The 19,873-nt window shown below is 43.7% G+C and overlaps 2 protein-coding genes across 2 annotated transcripts in view; one reads left to right on the top strand and one right to left on the bottom strand.

Moving 5' to 3' along the window:
• LOC134789843 (solute carrier organic anion transporter family member 3A1-like) overlaps window positions 1-19,873 on the bottom strand; it is a 122,063-nt gene that overhangs the window by 39,524 nt on the left and 62,666 nt on the right. Inside the window, exons 4-8 of the mRNA XM_063760509.1 lie at window positions 13,666-13,836; window positions 13,131-13,260; window positions 12,486-12,702; window positions 11,880-12,061; window positions 11,159-11,300 (exon numbers count right to left, since the gene is read on the bottom strand). Coding sequence (XP_063616579.1) covers window positions 11,159-11,300; window positions 11,880-12,061; window positions 12,486-12,702; window positions 13,131-13,260; window positions 13,666-13,836 — 842 coding nt within the window. The remainder of the gene's footprint in view (window positions 1-11,158; window positions 11,301-11,879; window positions 12,062-12,485; window positions 12,703-13,130; window positions 13,261-13,665; window positions 13,837-19,873) is intronic.
• LOC134789834 (tumor protein D54) overlaps window positions 1-19,873 on the top strand; it is a 222,948-nt gene that overhangs the window by 146,865 nt on the left and 56,210 nt on the right. The window lies entirely within an intron of this gene.

Below are 19,873 nucleotides of genomic sequence, written 5' to 3'. Positions count from 1 at the left end.
TTAAGATAGTTTACTGAGGTTTTCAACCATTATGACCCATAAATAACAGCAAATCAAATTTAAAGGAGACGCGAGCTGATATTTATGTACCCTATTTTTTGAAATACAATTTATCTACTGGTATACTTTCTCGTGTGCGTATATGATTTAATGTCAAATCAAGCTGTCATTTTTATTTGAAGAATTATACGTGTGCTCCGGTGCAGCCCCAGCGGGCATCTGACTTGAAGAAGAATTTTGAGTGATGTCGTCAATGTATGGAAATTGTTCGATGGTTTACATTTGAGATTGAATTTCTGTGTTGTCTTTGTGAGTAAAAATATAAATCTTGAATTGTCTAGCTTTCAAAATCACACAATAATTCAATTACTGTCAAAGACAAAATTGTTTTGCTTCTTTCTCAAACGGAACTCCATATTTTGATATTTTGATACTTTTAGTGTCGATTTGTAGAGAATAACAGCAAATTAAAAATATAATGGCATGAAGAGTCGGTACACGGTTTCTTCGTGAACAAATTTACGTGTAAGAATAATAATTATAATTAAAATTAAAATTAAAAAAAAAAAAAAAAAAAAAAAAAAACCGCTGACACTGACAGACGTCCTTTTACATTTCTTTTCATATAATATATTTTTACATGTGGTTTTTGCCCTAAAAGACTGATAATATACTCATGTGTGAACCCAGTTAGTAGTGAATCATGCGGACAATTGATATAATTGACTATAAATACCGCGACCATGGGTTGCAGTCGCATTAATACCATGTTGACATTTGTCATACACCACCGGCAAAACCACGAACGAAATTAGAAATGATTACAAGGAGTCGAGCTAAAGCGGTAACGACAAGCGCACGCCCACCACCCCCGCCCGCCTCGTCCACTTCCTCGTCCACATTGTCGTCAGGCGACGAGTTCGCAACGGCGCCTGACACAGACGGGTCCAGTGACGAGAGCGGGCCGCCGCCGCCGCCGCCACGACCACCTGTGCGACGAGGACGGCCACCGCTGCCGGCACGCTTGGGGCCTGCGGGACATCCTACCCCGCCCACGGCTCCCGCTACCGGTGGTATAGTGCGACGCATGAGATGGACTCGAGACATGAACGAGAATGTCATGCGCGCCTATTATGGGGCTACAGAGGGGGGAACACAGCTGTCCGCCTACCGTTCGAGAATACTGCCTCTGTTTCAGACTCTTGAACCCACCATCACCGTGTCGGAGCAGCGATTATCGGATCAGGTGCGCGTATTCAGCGGCTAAAGCGCTTGGATGACGCGACACTTGATCGGCTTCGCCAGGAGGCTCTCTCTGCTCGCGCGGACTCCATCTCGGTGCGGGATCTGCCCGCCACGTCGCCGGATCCGGTGCCCGCACCCGACCTGGCACCGGGGGCGCCACGGGTTGATTTCTGTACCGACGAGGGGGACTTCGTGAGTCAGAATGTGAGTACAACTGCTAATGAGCAACTGAGGAGGACTTTGGAAGAGGTGATTACGCAATATCGCGCCACAACTAACTCTAGGCCACGATTACCACGTCTGCCTATGAATAGACGCAATCTAGCGCTAATGGGAGCCCTAAACGCTTTACTAGAGCCACATTTACGGACTAGTAAAGATTTAGATGATACGCACTCGATCTTGTACTGCGGAGCCATCGCGGCGTGCCGTGTTGCTCGCGTCAAGTTCCCGGACGCTGAACGTGCACCTAGGACCGTCGGAGGTGTCCCTGCATGGCAAGCGCGGATCGAGCGACGTATCAGCTCGTTTAGGACTCTCATCGCAAAGCTAATCTGCTTCAGGGGGGGGCAACAATCGCCCCCGAGTAATGCGCTTTGTGAATCAGGCGTTCGCGGGGACGGATATCAGGCCCCGCGACTACATGGCCAATGTCACAGAGCGCATCGACTTTCTAAAGCAGAAAGTCTATGCATGGGCAAACCGTATTCGCCGTTACAGAGAGCGTGTGGATCGATTCCAGCAGAATCGCCTTTTTCAAAGTGACCAAAGGAAGGTGTACCGAAAGTGGGAGGAAACCAACCTTCGTACGCCCGACACGCAGCCGCCGGATGCTACTGCCATGACTGACTTCTGGCGTAGCATCTGGTCGATGCCTGTTGGACATACCGAGGGGGGTTGGATGAGTGTTGTCGAGCGTGAGTGCGAGTTCATCGAACCTATGGGGGCAGTCACTATCAGCCCGGATGACATCAGTTGTGCCATCCGCACGGCCCAGAATTGGAAAAGTCCTGGACCGGATGGATTGCACAACTTCTGGCTAAAGTGGTTCCGATGCTCGCACTCGCGCTTGGCAGCACAATTCCAACAAGCCCTCGAGCTTGGTTCTCTCCCACCTTCCTTAACAACTGGTGTCACCTACCTGCTCTATAAGTCCGGTAGTACCACGGAAGCGAAGAACTACAGACCCATCACATGCTTGCCTACACTCTACAAGCTCCTTACATCCATTTTGAGAGCAAAAATCAACGCGCACATTGTCGCAAACAATATTCTGGCTTCCGCTCAAAATGGATGTAGGGTTGGGTCCCGTGGTACTAAAGAGCTCCTCCTCATAGACATGACCATCTGCCAACAAATCCGGCGGAACAAGGGGGCCCTCTCAGCCGCTTGGATTGACTACAAGAAGGCCTATGATTCGGTGCCTCATTCATGGTTGGGGAGGGTCTTAGAGTTGTATAAAGTTGATGCAGCTTTGAGAGCCTTCCTAAGCGCGTGTATGAGGCAGTGGACCACAGTCCTTCGTCAACCAGGAGGCGGGGATGACCCCCCTGACCCGCAGGATTTTATAAGGATTGAGCGAGGAATATTTCAGGGTGACAGTCTGAGTCCCCTATGGTTCTGCCTAGCTCTCAATCCCCTCAGTACCCTGCTGAAGGATTTGGGACTAGGTTGTCGGCTTCGGAGAGAGGGTGAAATCATTTCTCACCTTCTGTACATGGATGACCTCAAATTATTTGCACCAAATAGCCAAGACTTGTCGGAGCTACTGAAAACCACCGAAGGTTTCAGTAGTGCCATCAACATGGAGTTTGGTGTCGATAAATGTGCGGTTATGCATGTACAGCGGGGGAGGGTTGTAAATTCAACAAATTTACAACTCTCTGAGACAATGTCTTTCAGATCTATCTCTGAATCAGAAACCTATAAATACCTTGGCATGTCACAGTCGTTGGGTATTGAGGACGAGGGTATTAGACGGTCGGTGAAGGAGCGCTTTTTCAGTCGGCTCACAAAAGTCCTTAACAGTCTTTTGTCAGGAGGCAACAAAGTGCGCGCCTTCAACGCCTGGGTAATGCCCCTCCTCACATACTCCTTTGGCATACTAAGGTGGACTCAGACCGAGCTGGACGCCCTGGATCGGAGGGTCCGGTCACTGCTCACCACACATCGCATGCTACACCCACGCTCGTCAGTTATGAGATTGTACATCCCACGGAAGTGTGGAGGCCGAGGCTTCCTAAACGCCAAGGATCTCCACAACCGCGAGGTGTACAATCTCAGGAATTATTTCCTTAACAACGAGTGTGGGATGCATCGTGATGTGGTGGCAGTAGACAGGAACCTCACGCCGCTCTCCTTGGCAAACGAGAACTGGCGCAAACCTGTGGTACTAAGTACTGTGGATCGCAAGGCGGCATGGGAGAGTAAGGTGCTACACGGGCGGTTCTACAAGGCCCTCACGGGACCCGATGTGGACCTGCTCGCGTCGGTGAACTGGTTACGATTCGGGGACCTCTTCGGAGAAACCGAGGGTTTTGCCTGTGCAATTGCGGACGAAGTGATGATGACGAACAACTATCGGAAATATATCCTGAAGGACGGTACGGTCGACATTTGTCGGGCATGCCGCCGTCCCGGAGAGTCACTCAGGCATATCATTTCCGGTTGTTCTCATCTTGCTAACGGCGAGTACTTGCACAGACATAATCTCGTAGCCAGAATTATTCACCAGCAACTTGCTCTTCTATATGGCCTTGTGGACCGCGAAGTACCGTACTACAAGTACTTACCTGCGCCTGTTCTCGAGAATGGTCGTGCCACGCTCTATTTGGATCGATCTATCATCACAGACAGGACTATTGTAGCCAATAAGCCTGACATTGTGATAATAGATCGATCGCAACGTCGGGCCGTGCTCGTTGACATCACCATCCCCCATGATGAGAATCTCGTGAAGGCCGAGAAGGACAAGTCCAGTAAGTACCTAGACTTGGCTCACGAGATAACCGCCATGTGGGATGTTGATTCGACGATCATTGTCCCGATAGTCGTTTCAGAGAACGGTCTAATAGCGAAGAGTCTCGACCAACATCTTGAGAGACTCTCGCTAGGTGGTTGGATCAAGGGTCAGATGCAGAAGGCGGTGATCTTGGACACGGCGCGGATAGTCCGCCGGTTCCTCTCTCTGCAGCCCTGACCACCGGTAGCTTGGGCCTTGCCCCGCTGCTGGCGGCACCCTAGGTTAGGTTTTTTATAATGTGTTTATATGTATTTTTTATCGTTTTGTAAGTGTTTTTATATTTTACTTTTATACTCACATTGTAAAACCCTAACCTAAGACCCTAATTGAATAAAGAGAATTATAATTATAATATAAAAAAAAAAAAAAAAAAAAAAACCGCTGACACTGACGGACGTCCTTTAAAATTTCTTTTCATAAATAATATTTTAACATGTGGTTTTTGCCGTAAAATATTGATCATTTACTCGTGTTTATTAGTAAATCATGCGGATAACTGGCGGATAATATATTTGGTTATAAACACCGCGACCATGGGTCGCAGTCAAACATACTACCGTGTTGACAGTTGTCATGTACCATCGGCAATACTACGTAATGAATAGAAATGATTACAAGGAGTCGAACTAAAGCGGCAACAACAAGCGCACGCCCACCACCCCCGCCCGCCTCGTCCACTTCCTCGTCCACATCGTCGTCAGGCGACGAGTTCGCAACGGCGCCTGACACAGACGGGTCCAGTGAAGAGAGCGGGCCGCCGCCGCCGCCGCCACGACCACCTGCGCGACGAGGGCGGCCACCGCTGCCGGCACGCTTGGGGCCTGCGGGACATCCTGCCCCGCCCACGGCTCCCGCTACCGGTGGCATAGTGCGTCGCATGCGTTGGACTCGAGACATGAACGAGAATGTCATGCGCGCCTATTATGGGGCTACGCACTCGATCATGTACTGCGGAGCCATCGCGGCGTGCCGTGTTGCTCGCATCAAGTTCCCGGACGCTGAACGTGCACCTAGGACCGCCGGAGGTGTCCCTGCATGGCAAGCTCGGATCGAGCGACGTATCAGCTCGTTTAGGACTCTCATCGCAAAGCTGATCTGCTTCAGGGGGGGCAACAATCGCCCCCGAGTAATGCGCTTTGTGAACCAGGCGTTCGCGGGGACGGATATCAGGCCCCGCGACTACATGGCCAATGTCACAGAGCGCATCGACTTTCTAAAGCAGAAAGTCTATGCATGGGCAAACCGTATTCGCCGCTACAGAGAGCGTGTGGATCGATTTCAGCAGAATCGCCTTTTTCAAAGTGACCAAAGGAAGGTGTACCGAAGGTGGGAGGAAACCAACCTTCGTACGCCCGACACGCAGCCACCGGATGCTACTGCCATGACCAACTTCTGGCGTAGCATCTGGTCGGTGCCTGTCGGACACACCGAGGGGAGTTGGATGAGTGTTGTCGAGCGTGAGTGCGAGTCCATCGAACCTATGGGGGCAGTCACCATCAGCCCCGATGACGTCAGTTGTGCCATCCGCACGGCTCAGAACTGGAAAAGTCCTGGGCCGGATGGATTGCACAACTTCTGGCTAAAGTGGTTCCGATGCTCGCACTCGCGCTTGGCAGCACAATTTCAACAAGCCCTCGAGCTTGGTTCTCTCCCACCTTCCTTAACAACTGGTGTCACCTTCCTGCTCTATAAGTCCGGTAGTACCACGGAAGCGAAGAACTACAGACCCATCACATGCTTGCCTACACTCTACAAGCTCCTTACATCCATTTTGAGAGCAAAAATCAACGCGCACATTGTCGCAAACAACATTCTGGCTTCCGCTCAAAATGGATGTAGGGTTGGGTCCCGTGGTACTAAAGAGCTCCTCCTCATAGACATGACCATCTGCCAACAAATCCGGCGGACCAAGGGGGCCCTCTCAGCCGCTTGGATTGACTACAAGAAGGCCTATGATTCGGTGCCTCATTCATGGCTGGGGAGGGTCTTAGAGCTGTACAAAGTTGATGCAGCTTTGAGAGCCTTCCTAAGCGCGTGTATGGGGCAGTGGACCACAGTCCTTCGTCAACCAGGAGGCGGGGATGACCAACCTGGCCCACAGGATTTTATAAGGATTGAGCGAGGAATCTTTCAGGGCGACAGTCTGAGTCCGCTATGGTTCTGCCTAGCTCTGAATCCCCTCAGCACCCTGCTGAAGGATTTGGGACTAGGTTGCCGGCTTCGGAGAGAGGGTGAAGTTATTTCTCACCTTCTGTACATGGATGACCTCAAATTATTTGCACCAAATACCCAAGGCTTGTTGGAGCTACTGAAAACCACCGAAGTCTTCAGTAGTGCCATCAACATGGAGTTTGGTGTCGATAAATGTGCGGTTATGCATGTACAGCGGGGGAGGGTTGTAAATTCAACAAATTTACAACTTTCTGAGACAATGTCTTTCAGATCTATCTCTGAATCAGAAACCTATAAATACCTTGGTATGTCACAGTCGTTGGGTATTGAGGACGAGGGTATTAGACGGTCGGTGAAGGAGCGCTTTTTCAGTCGGCTCACAAAAGTCCTTAACAGTCTTTTGTCAGGAGGCAACAAAGTGCGCGCCTTCAACGCCTGGGTAATGCCCCTCCTCACATACTCCTTTGGCATACTAAGGTGGACTCAGACCGAGCTGGACGCCCTGGATCGGAGGGTCCGATCACTGCTCACCACACATCGCATGCTACACCCACGCTCGTCAGTTATGAGATTGTACATCCCACGGAAGTGTGGAGGCCGAGGCTTCCTAAACGCCAAGGATCTCCACAACCGCGAGGTGTACAATCTCAGGAATTATTTCCTTAACAACGAGTGTGGGATGCATCGTGATGTGGTGGCAGTAGACAGGAACCTCACGCCGCTCTCCTTGGCAAACGAGAACTGGCGCAAACCTGTGGTACTAAGTACTGCGGATCGCAAGGCGGCATGGGAGAATAAGGTGCTACACGGGCGGTTCTACAAGGCCCTCACGGGACCCGATGTGGACCTGCTCGCGTCGGTGAACTGGTTACGATTCGGGGACCTCTTCGGAGAAACCGAGGGTTTTGCCTGTGCAATTGCGGACGAAGTGATGATGACGAACAACTATCGGAAATATATCCTGAAGGACGGTACGGTCGACATTTGTCGGGCATGCCGCCGTCCCGGAGAGTCACTCAGGCATATCATTTCCGGTTGTTCTCATCTTGCTAACGGTGAGTACTTGCACAGACATAATCTCGTAGCCAGGATTATTCACCAGCAACTTGCTCTTCTATACGGCCTTGTGGACCGCGAAGTACCGTACTACAAGTACTTACCTGCACCTGTTCTCGAGAATGGTCGTGCCACGCTCTATTGGGATCGATCTATCATCACTGACAGGACTATTGTCGCCAATAAGCCTGACATCGTGCTGATAGACCGATCGCAGCGCCGGGCCGTGCTCGCCGACGTCACCATCCCCCATGATGAGAATCTCGTGAAGGCCGAGAAGGACAAGTCCAGCAAGTACCTAGACTTAGCTCATGAGATTACCGCCATGTGGGATGTTGACTCGACGATCATTGTTCCGATAGTTGTGTCAGCGAACGGTCTCATAGCGAAGAGTCTCGACCAACACCTAGAGAGACTCTCGCTGGGTGGTTGGATCAAGGGTCAGATGCAGAAGGCGGTGATCTTGGACACGGCGCGGATAGTCCGCCGGTTCCTCTCTCTGCAGCCCTGACCACCGGTAGCTTGGGCCTTGCCCCGCTGCTGGCGGCACCCTAGGTTAGGTTTTTTATAATGTGTTTATATATTTTTGTTATGTTTTGTAAGTGTTTTTATATTTTACTTTTATACTCACATTGTAAAATCCTAACCTAAGACCCTAATTGAATAAAAGAATTATAATATAATATATATTATAGTGGTTTTCCGGGTCAAGGTCCGGGTCCGAGTCCGGGTCCGAGTCTGAGTCCGAGTCCGGGTCCGAATCCGTGTCCGAGTCCGTGTCCGGATCCGAGTCCGAGTCCGGTTCCGAGTCCGGTTCCGAGTCCGGGTCCGAGTCCGAGTCCGGGTCCTAGTCCGAGTCCGTGTCCGAGTCCGAGTTCGATTCCAAGTCCGGGTCCGAGTCCGGGTCCGAACCGGATCCGGGTATGAGTCCGGTTCTGGGTCCGAGTCCGGGTCGCAGTCCAAGTCAAAATCGAAATTAGAAATCACCAAACGTGTACTATGCGTCGTTGAAGAGTTTTGTTCTGGTCATCATCAGCAGTTCCACTTCATCAAATGCGACAGTTTTTAATGTAAATGCTTGATTTTATGATGAAAATACAAAAAAAATCTATACTTATGCCTTTAATATTTGAGGAGTTCCCTCGATTCCTTATGGATCCCATCATTAGAACTCGAGCTTGACAAAAATGTGGCTTTAAAACTTGACTTGCTTAACAAACATAACGAAGAGGAAAAATCGCCAAACGTGAACTATGCGTGGTTGAAGAGTTCTGTTCTGGTCATCATCAGCAGTTCCACTTCATCAAATGCGCCAGTTTTTAATGAAAATCCTTGATTTTCTGATGAAAATACAAAAATGTCTATACGCATGCCTTTAAGATTTGAGGAGTTCCCTCGATTCCTCATGGATCCCATCATCAGAACTCGAGCTTGACAAAAATGTGGCTTAAAAACTTGACTTGCTTAACAAACATAACGAAGACGATAAATCGCCAAACGTGAACTATGCGTCGTTGAAGAGTTCCGTTCTGATCATCATCAGCAGTTGCACTTCATCAAATGTCACTTTTTTGAATGTGTATGCTTAATTTTATGATAAAAACCCAAAAATCACTATATGTATGCGTTTAAAATTTGAGGATTTCCCTCGATTCCTCATGGATCCCATCATCAGAACTGGGTTTTGACAAAAACGGAACCAATCTGTATGCATATACATACAATCAAAAAACTAATTTTCAAAATCGGTCCAGGAATGACGGAGATATAGAGTAACAAACATAAAAAAAATAAAAAATAAAAAAAACATACAACCGAATTGATAACCTCCTTCTTTGAGATTTGGAAGTCGGTTAACAAACTAATATTAGCCCAAAATCTAAAATAAATGAAGTACCGATCACATAAAAAGTAAAAAATTAAATTAAGTAAATAAAAACAGGAAGGTATCATAAAATGTTAATGAAGAGAAATTGTAAGAGATGGTATTATGCCAACCAACAACTGCAAAGTTTTTTAACATCGGTTTGTGGCAAATACTGTTTAGTTTATCTTTATTTTAAAACGAAAAATGTCAACTTGCATGTTTTCTCCACTGTACACAGAATAAGTAATGATGTTACTATATCTCATATGTTCAGAATATTACTTGAATAAACTTATTATCCTATATAAAATGTGTGTTTTTATATTTCTAAACCCAGTTTCTAAGTAGATTGCACATACATTATAGTCACATTAAAATTCCATTTTGCGAAATAAAGAATTCAACATTTAACTTTGCAAAAGTAGATAATTGTTATTAGAATATTTTCTAAAAGCAATAAAAATAGATTAGGTTAGATTCGAGCTACAATGACATTAGGTTGGGTTCAAGGTAAGGTTGCAGGGCCTCAACAAGGGAAAAAAAGGGGGAGGGACTGTTGGCCTGGCTAAGTGAGCCAGAACTCACCCACTACTCCCTACTACTGCCGTAAGCAGGTAATGAATTCCCAATGTATTAGGTATAGGTTTAATAAATTATAAACATATTTCATTAATAACATAATAATATACAAATATGTAAAAGCATAAAGTAATAAATAAGCCTACAGTAATCACGTATACCGGTCCCATGGATGCGGATGTTGCTTACATAATCTCGTCTGTCAAGGAGTTTCGGCAGGAAAAGCCTTGGCAGACTTATATATTCATGAAATGAGGGCTCATACCTACCGATTGGAATTGGTTTCATGGCGGTATCAGATGGGTTAGTGTACGGTAACCGATGGTCATCTTGCTTATAATCTCGTCTGCCAAGGTGTTTCGGCAGGAAAAACCTTGGCAGACTTATATATTCCTAAAATGGGGGTTCATACCTACCGAATGGAATTGGTTTCATGGTGGTATCAGATGGGTTAGTGTAGGGTAACCGATGGCGACCTTGCTTACATAATCTCGTCTGCCATGGTGTTTCGGCAGGAAAAGCCTTGGCAGACTTATATATTCCTGACATGAGAGTTCATACCTACCGACTGGCATTGGTTTCATGGTGGTATCAGATGGGTTAATTTAGGGGTCCCGATGGTCACCTTTGAGAGCGTCTGCCAAGCACTTCCGGCAAAAAAAATAGTGGCAGACTTCGCTTTTCTGTGTCTACATGTAAATTTCTAACTGCTGCCATAACTACTATCTCGGTATCAGATGGGTTAAATCAGCCCCTTTTTTCGCACCGGAAGTGGCCTTCTTTTTCGTACTTTCGGCAAGTTCCGCCGTGGCAGACTATCGAATTCGGACTTAGCATAACTTTTCTGGGAAACCATTGTGCATTTCATCGTGGTATCAAGTCGGTTAAAAATTTTGCGGCCGGCTCTTCTACTAAGAATATATCTATAAGGATATAATAATATGTTCAAGTAGGATATTAGATCTCCCACTTAATTACCCAATCCCTAAAATTAACTAATGCCTAGCAGCGACACTCTACCTCTACTACTACATATTAAGGTACCTAGTTAATTAGCTGTGTTGACGATAGTAATACATCAAGCGGCAATCAAAACCACTCATGCCGGTGGACCATCGAGGGTAAGGGAGCTGGCGGTGAGTTGAAAAGAAGTCAAGAGCATCGTTGAGGACAGGAAGGTATGCGAGTTATTGAAGTATTTCTGATGGACAACATACCTATATACATGCTGGATGACTCTGGTCGCACGTGGTCGTCGACGTAGGTGGTGCCGAGCGTGAGCAGCGGCGAGCCGCCGCACCCCAGCAGCAGCTGCGCCACCACGAACACCATCACCGGCAGGAATGTGCTCGGTGAGCTCTGTTTACAATATTTATTTGTGAGTTCCTGAACAATATAGTTAGAAGTTTTTTTAACCCGACTGTTATATACAGGACACTAAATATAATTATATTGGATAGTGGTGCCCGTTATTTATATTTGATTTCTTATTTATAAGATAGGTAGGCGTAGGCGGCTTTGCCGCGCCGTATACCCAATGTCACTTCCTAAATTGAGACAAATCTATCGATTCCTAAAAGGCCGAGGTGCGTAATAAATGTAGGTATTTCCTTTTTTTACTTTCTCTTCCTTGACAGTCCGATCCTATTTAGTTGTAAAAGTTGTTTCATTTTTGGTGAACGATTATGACTCAGTTTTCTATTTAAGTACTTAACGAGAATAATTAAAAAGCGTTTGTTAAAAAGCAAATAATGCACTGTTTCGAAATAAAGGGGCTCGTACCTCGTACTAAGGGGCCCACATATTACCAGTTCGCCGGCCGATATCAGCCTGTCAGTTAATCAAAAGGTGACAGCTCCGAACAACTGTCAGGCTGCTATCGTCCGGCGAACTGGTAATCTGTGGGCCCATTAAGAGCAACGTAAGTAGAGTTCTTACCTTAATACAATTTTCCGGCCTCAAGTTATTAGGAGACAGGCCTTGGGCTAGAATATTCTTCTCCGGTGGCCGGTAACAAATATTATCGGCTGATTTATTGTTTACTGTCATTTCGCTATTAATTTCTGCTATGAAGTGAGGCACCACAAATACTAATGAACCGATGCCCATTATGACCGCACCTACAAAAAAATACGTAAATAAATAAAAACTTATACCCACGTGTACAAATTGTGATTAATCTAAACAACATGGTCAACTGTTAATTTAATAAAAAACCTGCCAGATTATGTGGCTTTCGAACTTTCATTGGATTTCATCTTGGATTTAAAAACAGGGCTCAAGTAGGTACTTTACAGCTTCGAAAGTTGGAACACATTAAAAAAAAATACTGCATCCTGCCGGTGAAAAGTAAAGTGCGTTTCAGTTATTTTATTCGACACTTATTTATATTTTCAAAACCGAACGAGTGCCGAAACACATAGCTAGCTCCGAAGATTTGATCAATTGATGTACCTAATAAAGAAATTGACAACAAAAACAGACCGTTCCCTGCCTAGTTGGCGATAAGACTCAATGGGATAATGGGTTCAAAGAATTCCATACCGACTGCGATCCAAACAGGAATGTGCCGTCGACTGCCGAGATACGACACGAAGATTACGGTAATAACGTTCCCGATCTCGTAGCTGCTCGCGATGAGCCCCGAGAGGCTCGACGGGATCTCGAACCGTTTCTCAATCGTCGTGATCACGGAGTTTATGTAGCCGGAGCTTAGGGCTTGTTGAAGCGTCACGAGTATCGAGAGGAAAAATACAAATACCTGCAAATGGAACATTATTAAGAAACAGTCTTTTAAACAGCTCAGCATGTCTACGGGTTTAGTTGACTAATAGCAGTATGTAACTTATCAAACAGTCGTTGCGTTGTGATCGATCTTAAACATATCAGTTGACTAAAGTAGACACATAGTTTGAAAGAACTGTTTATACTAATTCCGACGAGTTTCTCGAGTTAAAGTCAAGTAAAGAGTCAAAATATAAGGTATGTTTATATTTGCAGTATGAAATAATGAGTCAAGTTATACATTTCTACCCACGTAATAAGTCTTGTTTATTAATACTTTGATTAAATTTAGGACTCCGATAATTCGTTTTACAGAGAATACCTATGAACGAATTAAACTTTGTGAATATAAAGTTGAAGTGCTTTAACCTCTTACAATATTCAAGTTTAGTAAAAAAAACTTACTTTAATACTAGAAAATCTCTGAATTAATAGCGGTCTCCATGATAAGATACCGCAGTCGCGCGCATCATGAGGAATGTCCAATATTTCTGGGAATAACTGGTGAGGTTTCTCTCTTTCTCTCTCGCGTTCTCTGTAAAGAAACCACATGTTCAACACACAGCATTTCCAAAGAACCTTGCATGGAGCTCGGTTATTGAATATTCCTTATTATTACCTATTAATAATATGTAATACCGTGCGGTTGTAAGCCTGCCTGCTTTGATTTTTGCATGGAAGGAGACTGTTAGAAATAAGATTAAGCGACAGATTGAATTAAAATTCCATTAAAAAATAACCTGAATATTTGTTTGGCACACGGCGTATGCGTATACATGGTATACATCAAAGCCGAGTGCATGTTAGTCTTCAGTGTCCTTAACTCCTCGGAAATTAATGGTTTCCCAGTTATGAAAATATATGAGATCAATGCCTGCTTTGTGATATGTAGAGCTTTGAAATATGTAGGGTAAAAAATGTGTTTGAAGTGCGTACATACCTGTCGCATATGCCGGCCGAGGGGTTCCGGCTGTGGCACTTGACGGGGTCCCGCGGAGGGTGCGCGGGGGGCGGCGGGTGCGCCGCGCTCGGCCCGGGCCCGGCGTCGTCGGCCTCCGCACCACCTGACTCCGCGTAGAGTCCCGTCATTGCGTACATTGACTCTTGCCTCCTGAACAAACAGTAGGTATAACGTTAATATACGCATTTTGGCCTGTGTACCATTTATTCTTTCGACGCTTGCATTCTTATAAAACCCTGAGCCATCATCATGTCTTGTCATGGTCCTTAATTCCTTATTCGTACTCCAGTGTCAGGGTTACATTTTATCAGCATCCGTTTGGTCCTACAATTTCAGTGCCAAATAATAATAGTTGGCATTTTATTTGCAATAAAGTTTAATTTAATGTAACTGACATTATATTTGTTATCGAATAGCAGTTTTATGACACACTAACAGTTTTTATTGTTCATAACACTCAATTTCGGAGTAATTGTAACATATAAAACATGTATTACAATACACATACATATTTAACTGTACCTAATGGTGGAAAGTAGGTAGATAACTATGGGAAGCTGCTGTTAATCGTCGCGTATAGCAAACAATTGCATAGTCGAAGTCAAAAGTATGTACACATGTTTCGCCTTAATACAGTGGCATACGGTGCAAAACTGTAAACGTATCGTTGACATCGAATCATTTCCTCAACATGCTCCGTATTAAAAACGGAGTAAACACAAATGGAAGTTCTAATAATGCATTTAAGCCCCGAGGAGATGAGTAAGTACCTGTGTATGAAACAACGTAGTTGATCCGCTGTTTTTTCCGTCATTGTGAACGAGCTGCTTCAACAACAAAAGAGAACGAATGTGTTACACGTAGTAACGAACACTCACAATTGGACACTTTTATTTACACAGGTTTTATACTTTTGGAGCACATAATTGAGCGCGTTATTCCTTACAAATTAGTACTTGACCGGAAGGCGTATCGCGCGTGCTCGAGGAGCGTACCTACTAAACATGTCAGAATGAGTAAAGCTCGTGTGTTGTTGTCTGAAGTGATATCGCCCGATTAAGATGTGAATGTGGGCCAGGTGTCGCAAAGATACGGCGATGAGTTATCGGGTAAGAGGCCGGTGGCTCGGGTGCTGCGGTGACACACGTGGCGGTGGCGTCACGTATATCGTCTTACAATGTAAGTAGGCTTATTCTTAAATGTCCACGTTTTGAGGATGCATTGTTAACATTTTGACTTTAGCTTGGGTAATCAAACGAACACGACTGATCGCACACTGTGGAGACGTAGCATATCGTAGCGTCGCGATCCTCAGCAGTGAGGGACCGAGGAAGAAGAAGAATCAAACGAAAAAAGGCTCATTGCTGCATGATATACTTAGTCAAAATTTACCTATTTAACTAAGCATTACCTACACAGGATTATTAGTCATGACTTCTTAACCTTAGTCATATCAGTAGGTATAGTAGCACAATATGAATATTATGTAATGGGCTCTCTAATAAATTGTTAAAGGTGCGACCAATAGTTATTACTATTACCTATGCCCCAATAAAACTTAATGAGTTTTTCTTGCTGAAGTGCGGGCGTGGCTGAAGGAGTGTTATAAAGCATTTTTAATGTACAATCAGAGTTGGGCAAAAATTAACTGGAATAAGAATAAGAATAAAAACAGAAATTTTATTCTTATTCAAATCGATTTGAATTAGAATAATTCTTGCACTAGTTATTTTAGAATAAAATTAAGGTGAATAATTCATGTGACTTTTATTTTAAATGCGGAATAAAAAACAGAATAATTATTCTAGAAGTGGGGCTATTCTAACTAAGGTTTTATTCAATTAAAATGTTATTTAGAATTAAGTTAATTTTTGTAGTACAATTGGTTATATTTTGTAACTTGATTTTCACCCTTCTATTTAAAACTCGGATTGATTTGATATTTGTTACTTTAGTTTAGGTATAGTACACATTGAAGAGTTCCGCTATACACTATCTAGTTCTATCATCCGATCAGGGTGCTTAGCCAACATGCCAAACGTTGACGCTCCGTAGAGTTGCGCATAGTCTCTCTCTATCACTCTTACATATTAGTGCGATAGAGAGACAGATAGCGTTTCGTTGTCGTAGCACTCGTGCCGCAAACGATTGGGTGCCTAGCTAAGATGCCAATTTTTGTTTTTAATTTAATAACCAAATCAAAAGGTACAATTTAGCTGTTTTTAGCGCTTTTTGTCTCTATCACTCTTACATATTAGTGCGATAGAGAGACAGAGATAGCGTTTCGTTGTCGTAACGCAAACGATTGGCATGTTGGCTACGCACCCATGGTGCCTAGCCAAAATGTCAATTTTTGTTTTTAATTTAATAACCAAATCATTAAGTAAATTTAGCTGTTCTGGGGGCCTAGCCAAGATGCCAATCGCTTGTGCTCCGACAACGAAGCACTTTCTGTCTCTATCACTCTTACATATTAGTGCGATAGAGAGACAGAGATGCCGTTTCGTTCACGTAGCGCAAACGATTGGCATATTGGCTACGCACCTAAGGTGCCTAGCCAAGATAACAATTTTTGTTTTTAATTATTTAATAACCATCAAATCTTTGTGTACAATTTAGCTGTTCAGGGGGCCTAGCCAATATGCCAATCGCTTGCGCTCCGACAACGAAGCGCTTTCTGTCTCTATCACTCTTATATTAGTGCGATAGAGAGACAGAAATAGCGTTTTGTTGTCGTGTCGCAAACGTTTGGCATGTTGGCTACGCTTCCAAGGTGCCTAGCCATGATGCCAATTTTTGTTTTTAATTTAATAACCAAATCATTAGGTAAATTTAGCTGTTCTGGGGGCCTAGCCAACATGCCAATCGCTTGCGCTCCAACAACGAAGCGCTTTCTGTCTCTATCACTCTTACATATTAGTGCGATAGAGAGACAGAGAGAGCACTTCGTTGTCGGAGCGCAAACGATTGGCATGTTGGCTAGCCCCCAGAACAGCTAAATTTACCTAATGATTTGGTTATTAAAATAAAAACAAAAATTGGCAACTTGGTTAGGCACATTGGGAGCGTAGCCAACATGCCAATCGTTTGCGCTACGACAACGAAACGCTATCTCTGTCTCTCTATCGCACTAATATGTAAGAGTGATAGAGACAAAGCGCTTCGTTGTCGGAGCGGAACCGATTGGCATCTTGGCTAGGCCCCTAGACCAGCTAAATTGAACCTAATGATTTGGTTAGTAAATTAAAAATAATACGGTTACTGAAACTATGCGTTATGCGACTGTCAATTTGTAAGATTTTATTCCATAAAATAGGTATAAATTAGACAAGAGACTAACTACTATTACATCTGCCTAACTATACGTAATTAGTACCTATACACCCGGACTACATTTTTATTCGTGGAATATTATTTCCATTAAAAATCATGATTATATTTATTTGATTAAGAATAAGTTATTCTCATTCAATTTTTTCTCATACGAATTATTCCCGACCAAAATTATTTGAATATTTTTGACGGGAATAAAATCGAGATGATTTTATTCCTACGAAATCTTATTCAAATAATGATTTTATTCTTGAATGCCCAACACTGTGTACAATGCGAGTATGTTTCGGAGAACTTCAAGAAAAATGAGTCAAGCTCCGAAAAATAATATCTAATCTGTTCCTGGACAGATATATGTTGTTGACACTTAGATAGACATATTAGACATGCACGATTAGATAATTCAATTGTAAACCTATACTGAACCATCAATTGATTTGATGACAATGGTGACTCACAGTGTAGCATCAACCGTAATAAGTATACGATAAAATGTTCACGTGGAAACAACGTATTTTTATTACTTTCGCATTAAGCATATCAGTATCAGCAGTAAACCATTTAAAATCTCGTACAATTATATAGGTACATGTACATAAGTATACCTACCTATTTATAATTAAACTAGCTTCTGCCCGCAATCAGGCGTGGCTCACTCCGCGATTTCGTCGCTTTGCTACAGGTAGCTAAAAGTACATCCGTTTCGCCCCAATTTTGGGGAAAGCCATAAGCCGCGCGTGGCGCTGTCGCCACCTAGCGGCCATATCTGTGCTGATCGTAACAGACGCGTTTTGTTAGAGAGTGAGTCTTCTGTACCTAGTACTATTATTTATTCTGTGCCGCAATTTCGTCTGCGTAGAACCGTGGAATGATGATGATGATTGATATAAAAACTATCCTAATGGCTTTCCCGGGCCTCAACCTCAAACTATATATCTAAATACCGAAATTTCTCTATCTAAATCGCTTCAGCGGTTTAAGCGTGAAGAGGTTGCTGCAGACAGACAGTTATTTTATAACATGCATGTGGTTATTGGTTATATATGTAGGTACCTATGTTTAAAGCGGCAGTAAGTATTATTGTCCACGTTATTACCGCTTTGCGCTCACCTATATTCTCGGCGAGTCCGAAATTACGTTGGGAAAGCTCGGTAAACGCCCGTGTGGATTTGTCAGCAGGCAATTGATGCTGTCACTATCTCGTCTTCGTGAGTTATAGCTTACTTCCCAAAATACTTTTTAAAGGTTAATAAGATTCATTGCATCATAGCGACAATATTTGTTAGATAAGCAGAGGGCGGAACATACCTACAGCTATAGGTATATACACAAGCTACAGATCATAAGTTTTTACACTTATTTTATGACTTTTAATTATTTTTCCCTTATAAAATTATTACAAAATGTATATCTTTGCCAATCACAATCATTTTTACATAAAAAGTGGCTAATTTGTCTCTTTAGTTTTAAGACTACATAAAAGGAAAGACCTTCGATTCCATACACGAGTGTAGAAAAACAGTACATGTAGGTATGTTGGAACTTTAGCCGTGAAATGAAACCTAATCAATTACACACAGTTAACGTTTAGCAACAGCATAAAATGTTTTCAACGGAGTATATAATATAATATTTAACGAAGTCAGCATAAAGATGAACGGTATGCTCGAACGTGCCTTTTGATCCTCGATATATTATATATTATATGGGATATACGATTACATGTGTTCTACGGGATGGGGCTTGAAATAGGGCCAAAAAAGCCGTATGATTTATCAATTTGTGTCGCTGCCACATATTTGTCTATTAAATTAGGCGCCGCGGCGCGCGGGGCCCCGGCGCAGTGTTCTTATGATCTAAACAGCAGTGACCTTAGGGATATTATACAACTGTTGTGTTTTTTTAATTCTGATTTCTAGGCAAAGATCTACAAACCAATATTTACCTACTTTGACTTAATTTCTAATTATAGGTGTTTGGCGCCTGTCTTTACAAAACTCAACTTCATTTCGTTTTGTAACTTCGGCCCTTGATATTTAAGAACCCTTATTACGTACCTGTTGCACAAAATACTAATATTATTCATTAGATTGACTAAGCTGAAAAGCCGTTTTACACAGATAACAATTACGACATAAAATAGACAAAAAATACATAATTAACTTTTAACGGATGTCCCTTGAAAAATATGGTGTCAAGCGGAAGCTGAAACTTAGAGCACCTCATTCGGCCCCATGTATTTCAAACAGTAGGTGCTACGTACATCAGCCGGCGAATTATGGATAGCTTTATCCATCTTTATCCGCGTGATAAAATAACTGTCACTTTTTGACACCGTGGGATAGAAAGTGACGGACACCGTTTTATCACGCTGTCACGTAGACAAGAACGACCATCATATCCGTACAGCAGTGTATACATAGATCAGATCTCAAAATAATGTCTTATAAGTGTTCGAATAGAAAGATTTAAATTTTATTGGTATATAAAGGCAGGAATTCATCTTTTGAAGTGTTGGCATTGGTAAATTATCTAAAAATATAAGGTCGACGACAAGGTCAGATAACAGAGATACTGTCCTCTGTAAAATCGCTGAAGGAAACCGTTAAACATTATCAGAGACCAGATGTCGATGTCAAGATTAACGAGATGACGGTCCTGGGTTATTCACAAGCGCTTAGCGAGCCCTCCACCTCGGACGAAACCAGTGGAAGTGTGTTCTACATATCGGATTTGTCCTATAGGAATCCCAAGGCCTAGTTAGACTGGAGAGTAGCTCTGCTCACAGTCGAGATAATAGGTTTTGTGTATTAAAAAGCTGTTAGGAGCTTACCTACTTGGTTGGTATTACAAA

The sequence above is a fragment of the Cydia splendana genome, chromosome 4, assembly GCF_910591565.1.
Source record: "Cydia splendana chromosome 4, ilCydSple1.2, whole genome shotgun sequence".
NCBI classification, from domain to species: Eukaryota; Metazoa; Arthropoda; class Insecta; order Lepidoptera; family Tortricidae; genus Cydia; species Cydia splendana.
Note: the sequence above shows the minus strand (reverse complement) of the source record. Positions and strands in the feature narration are given on the sequence as shown.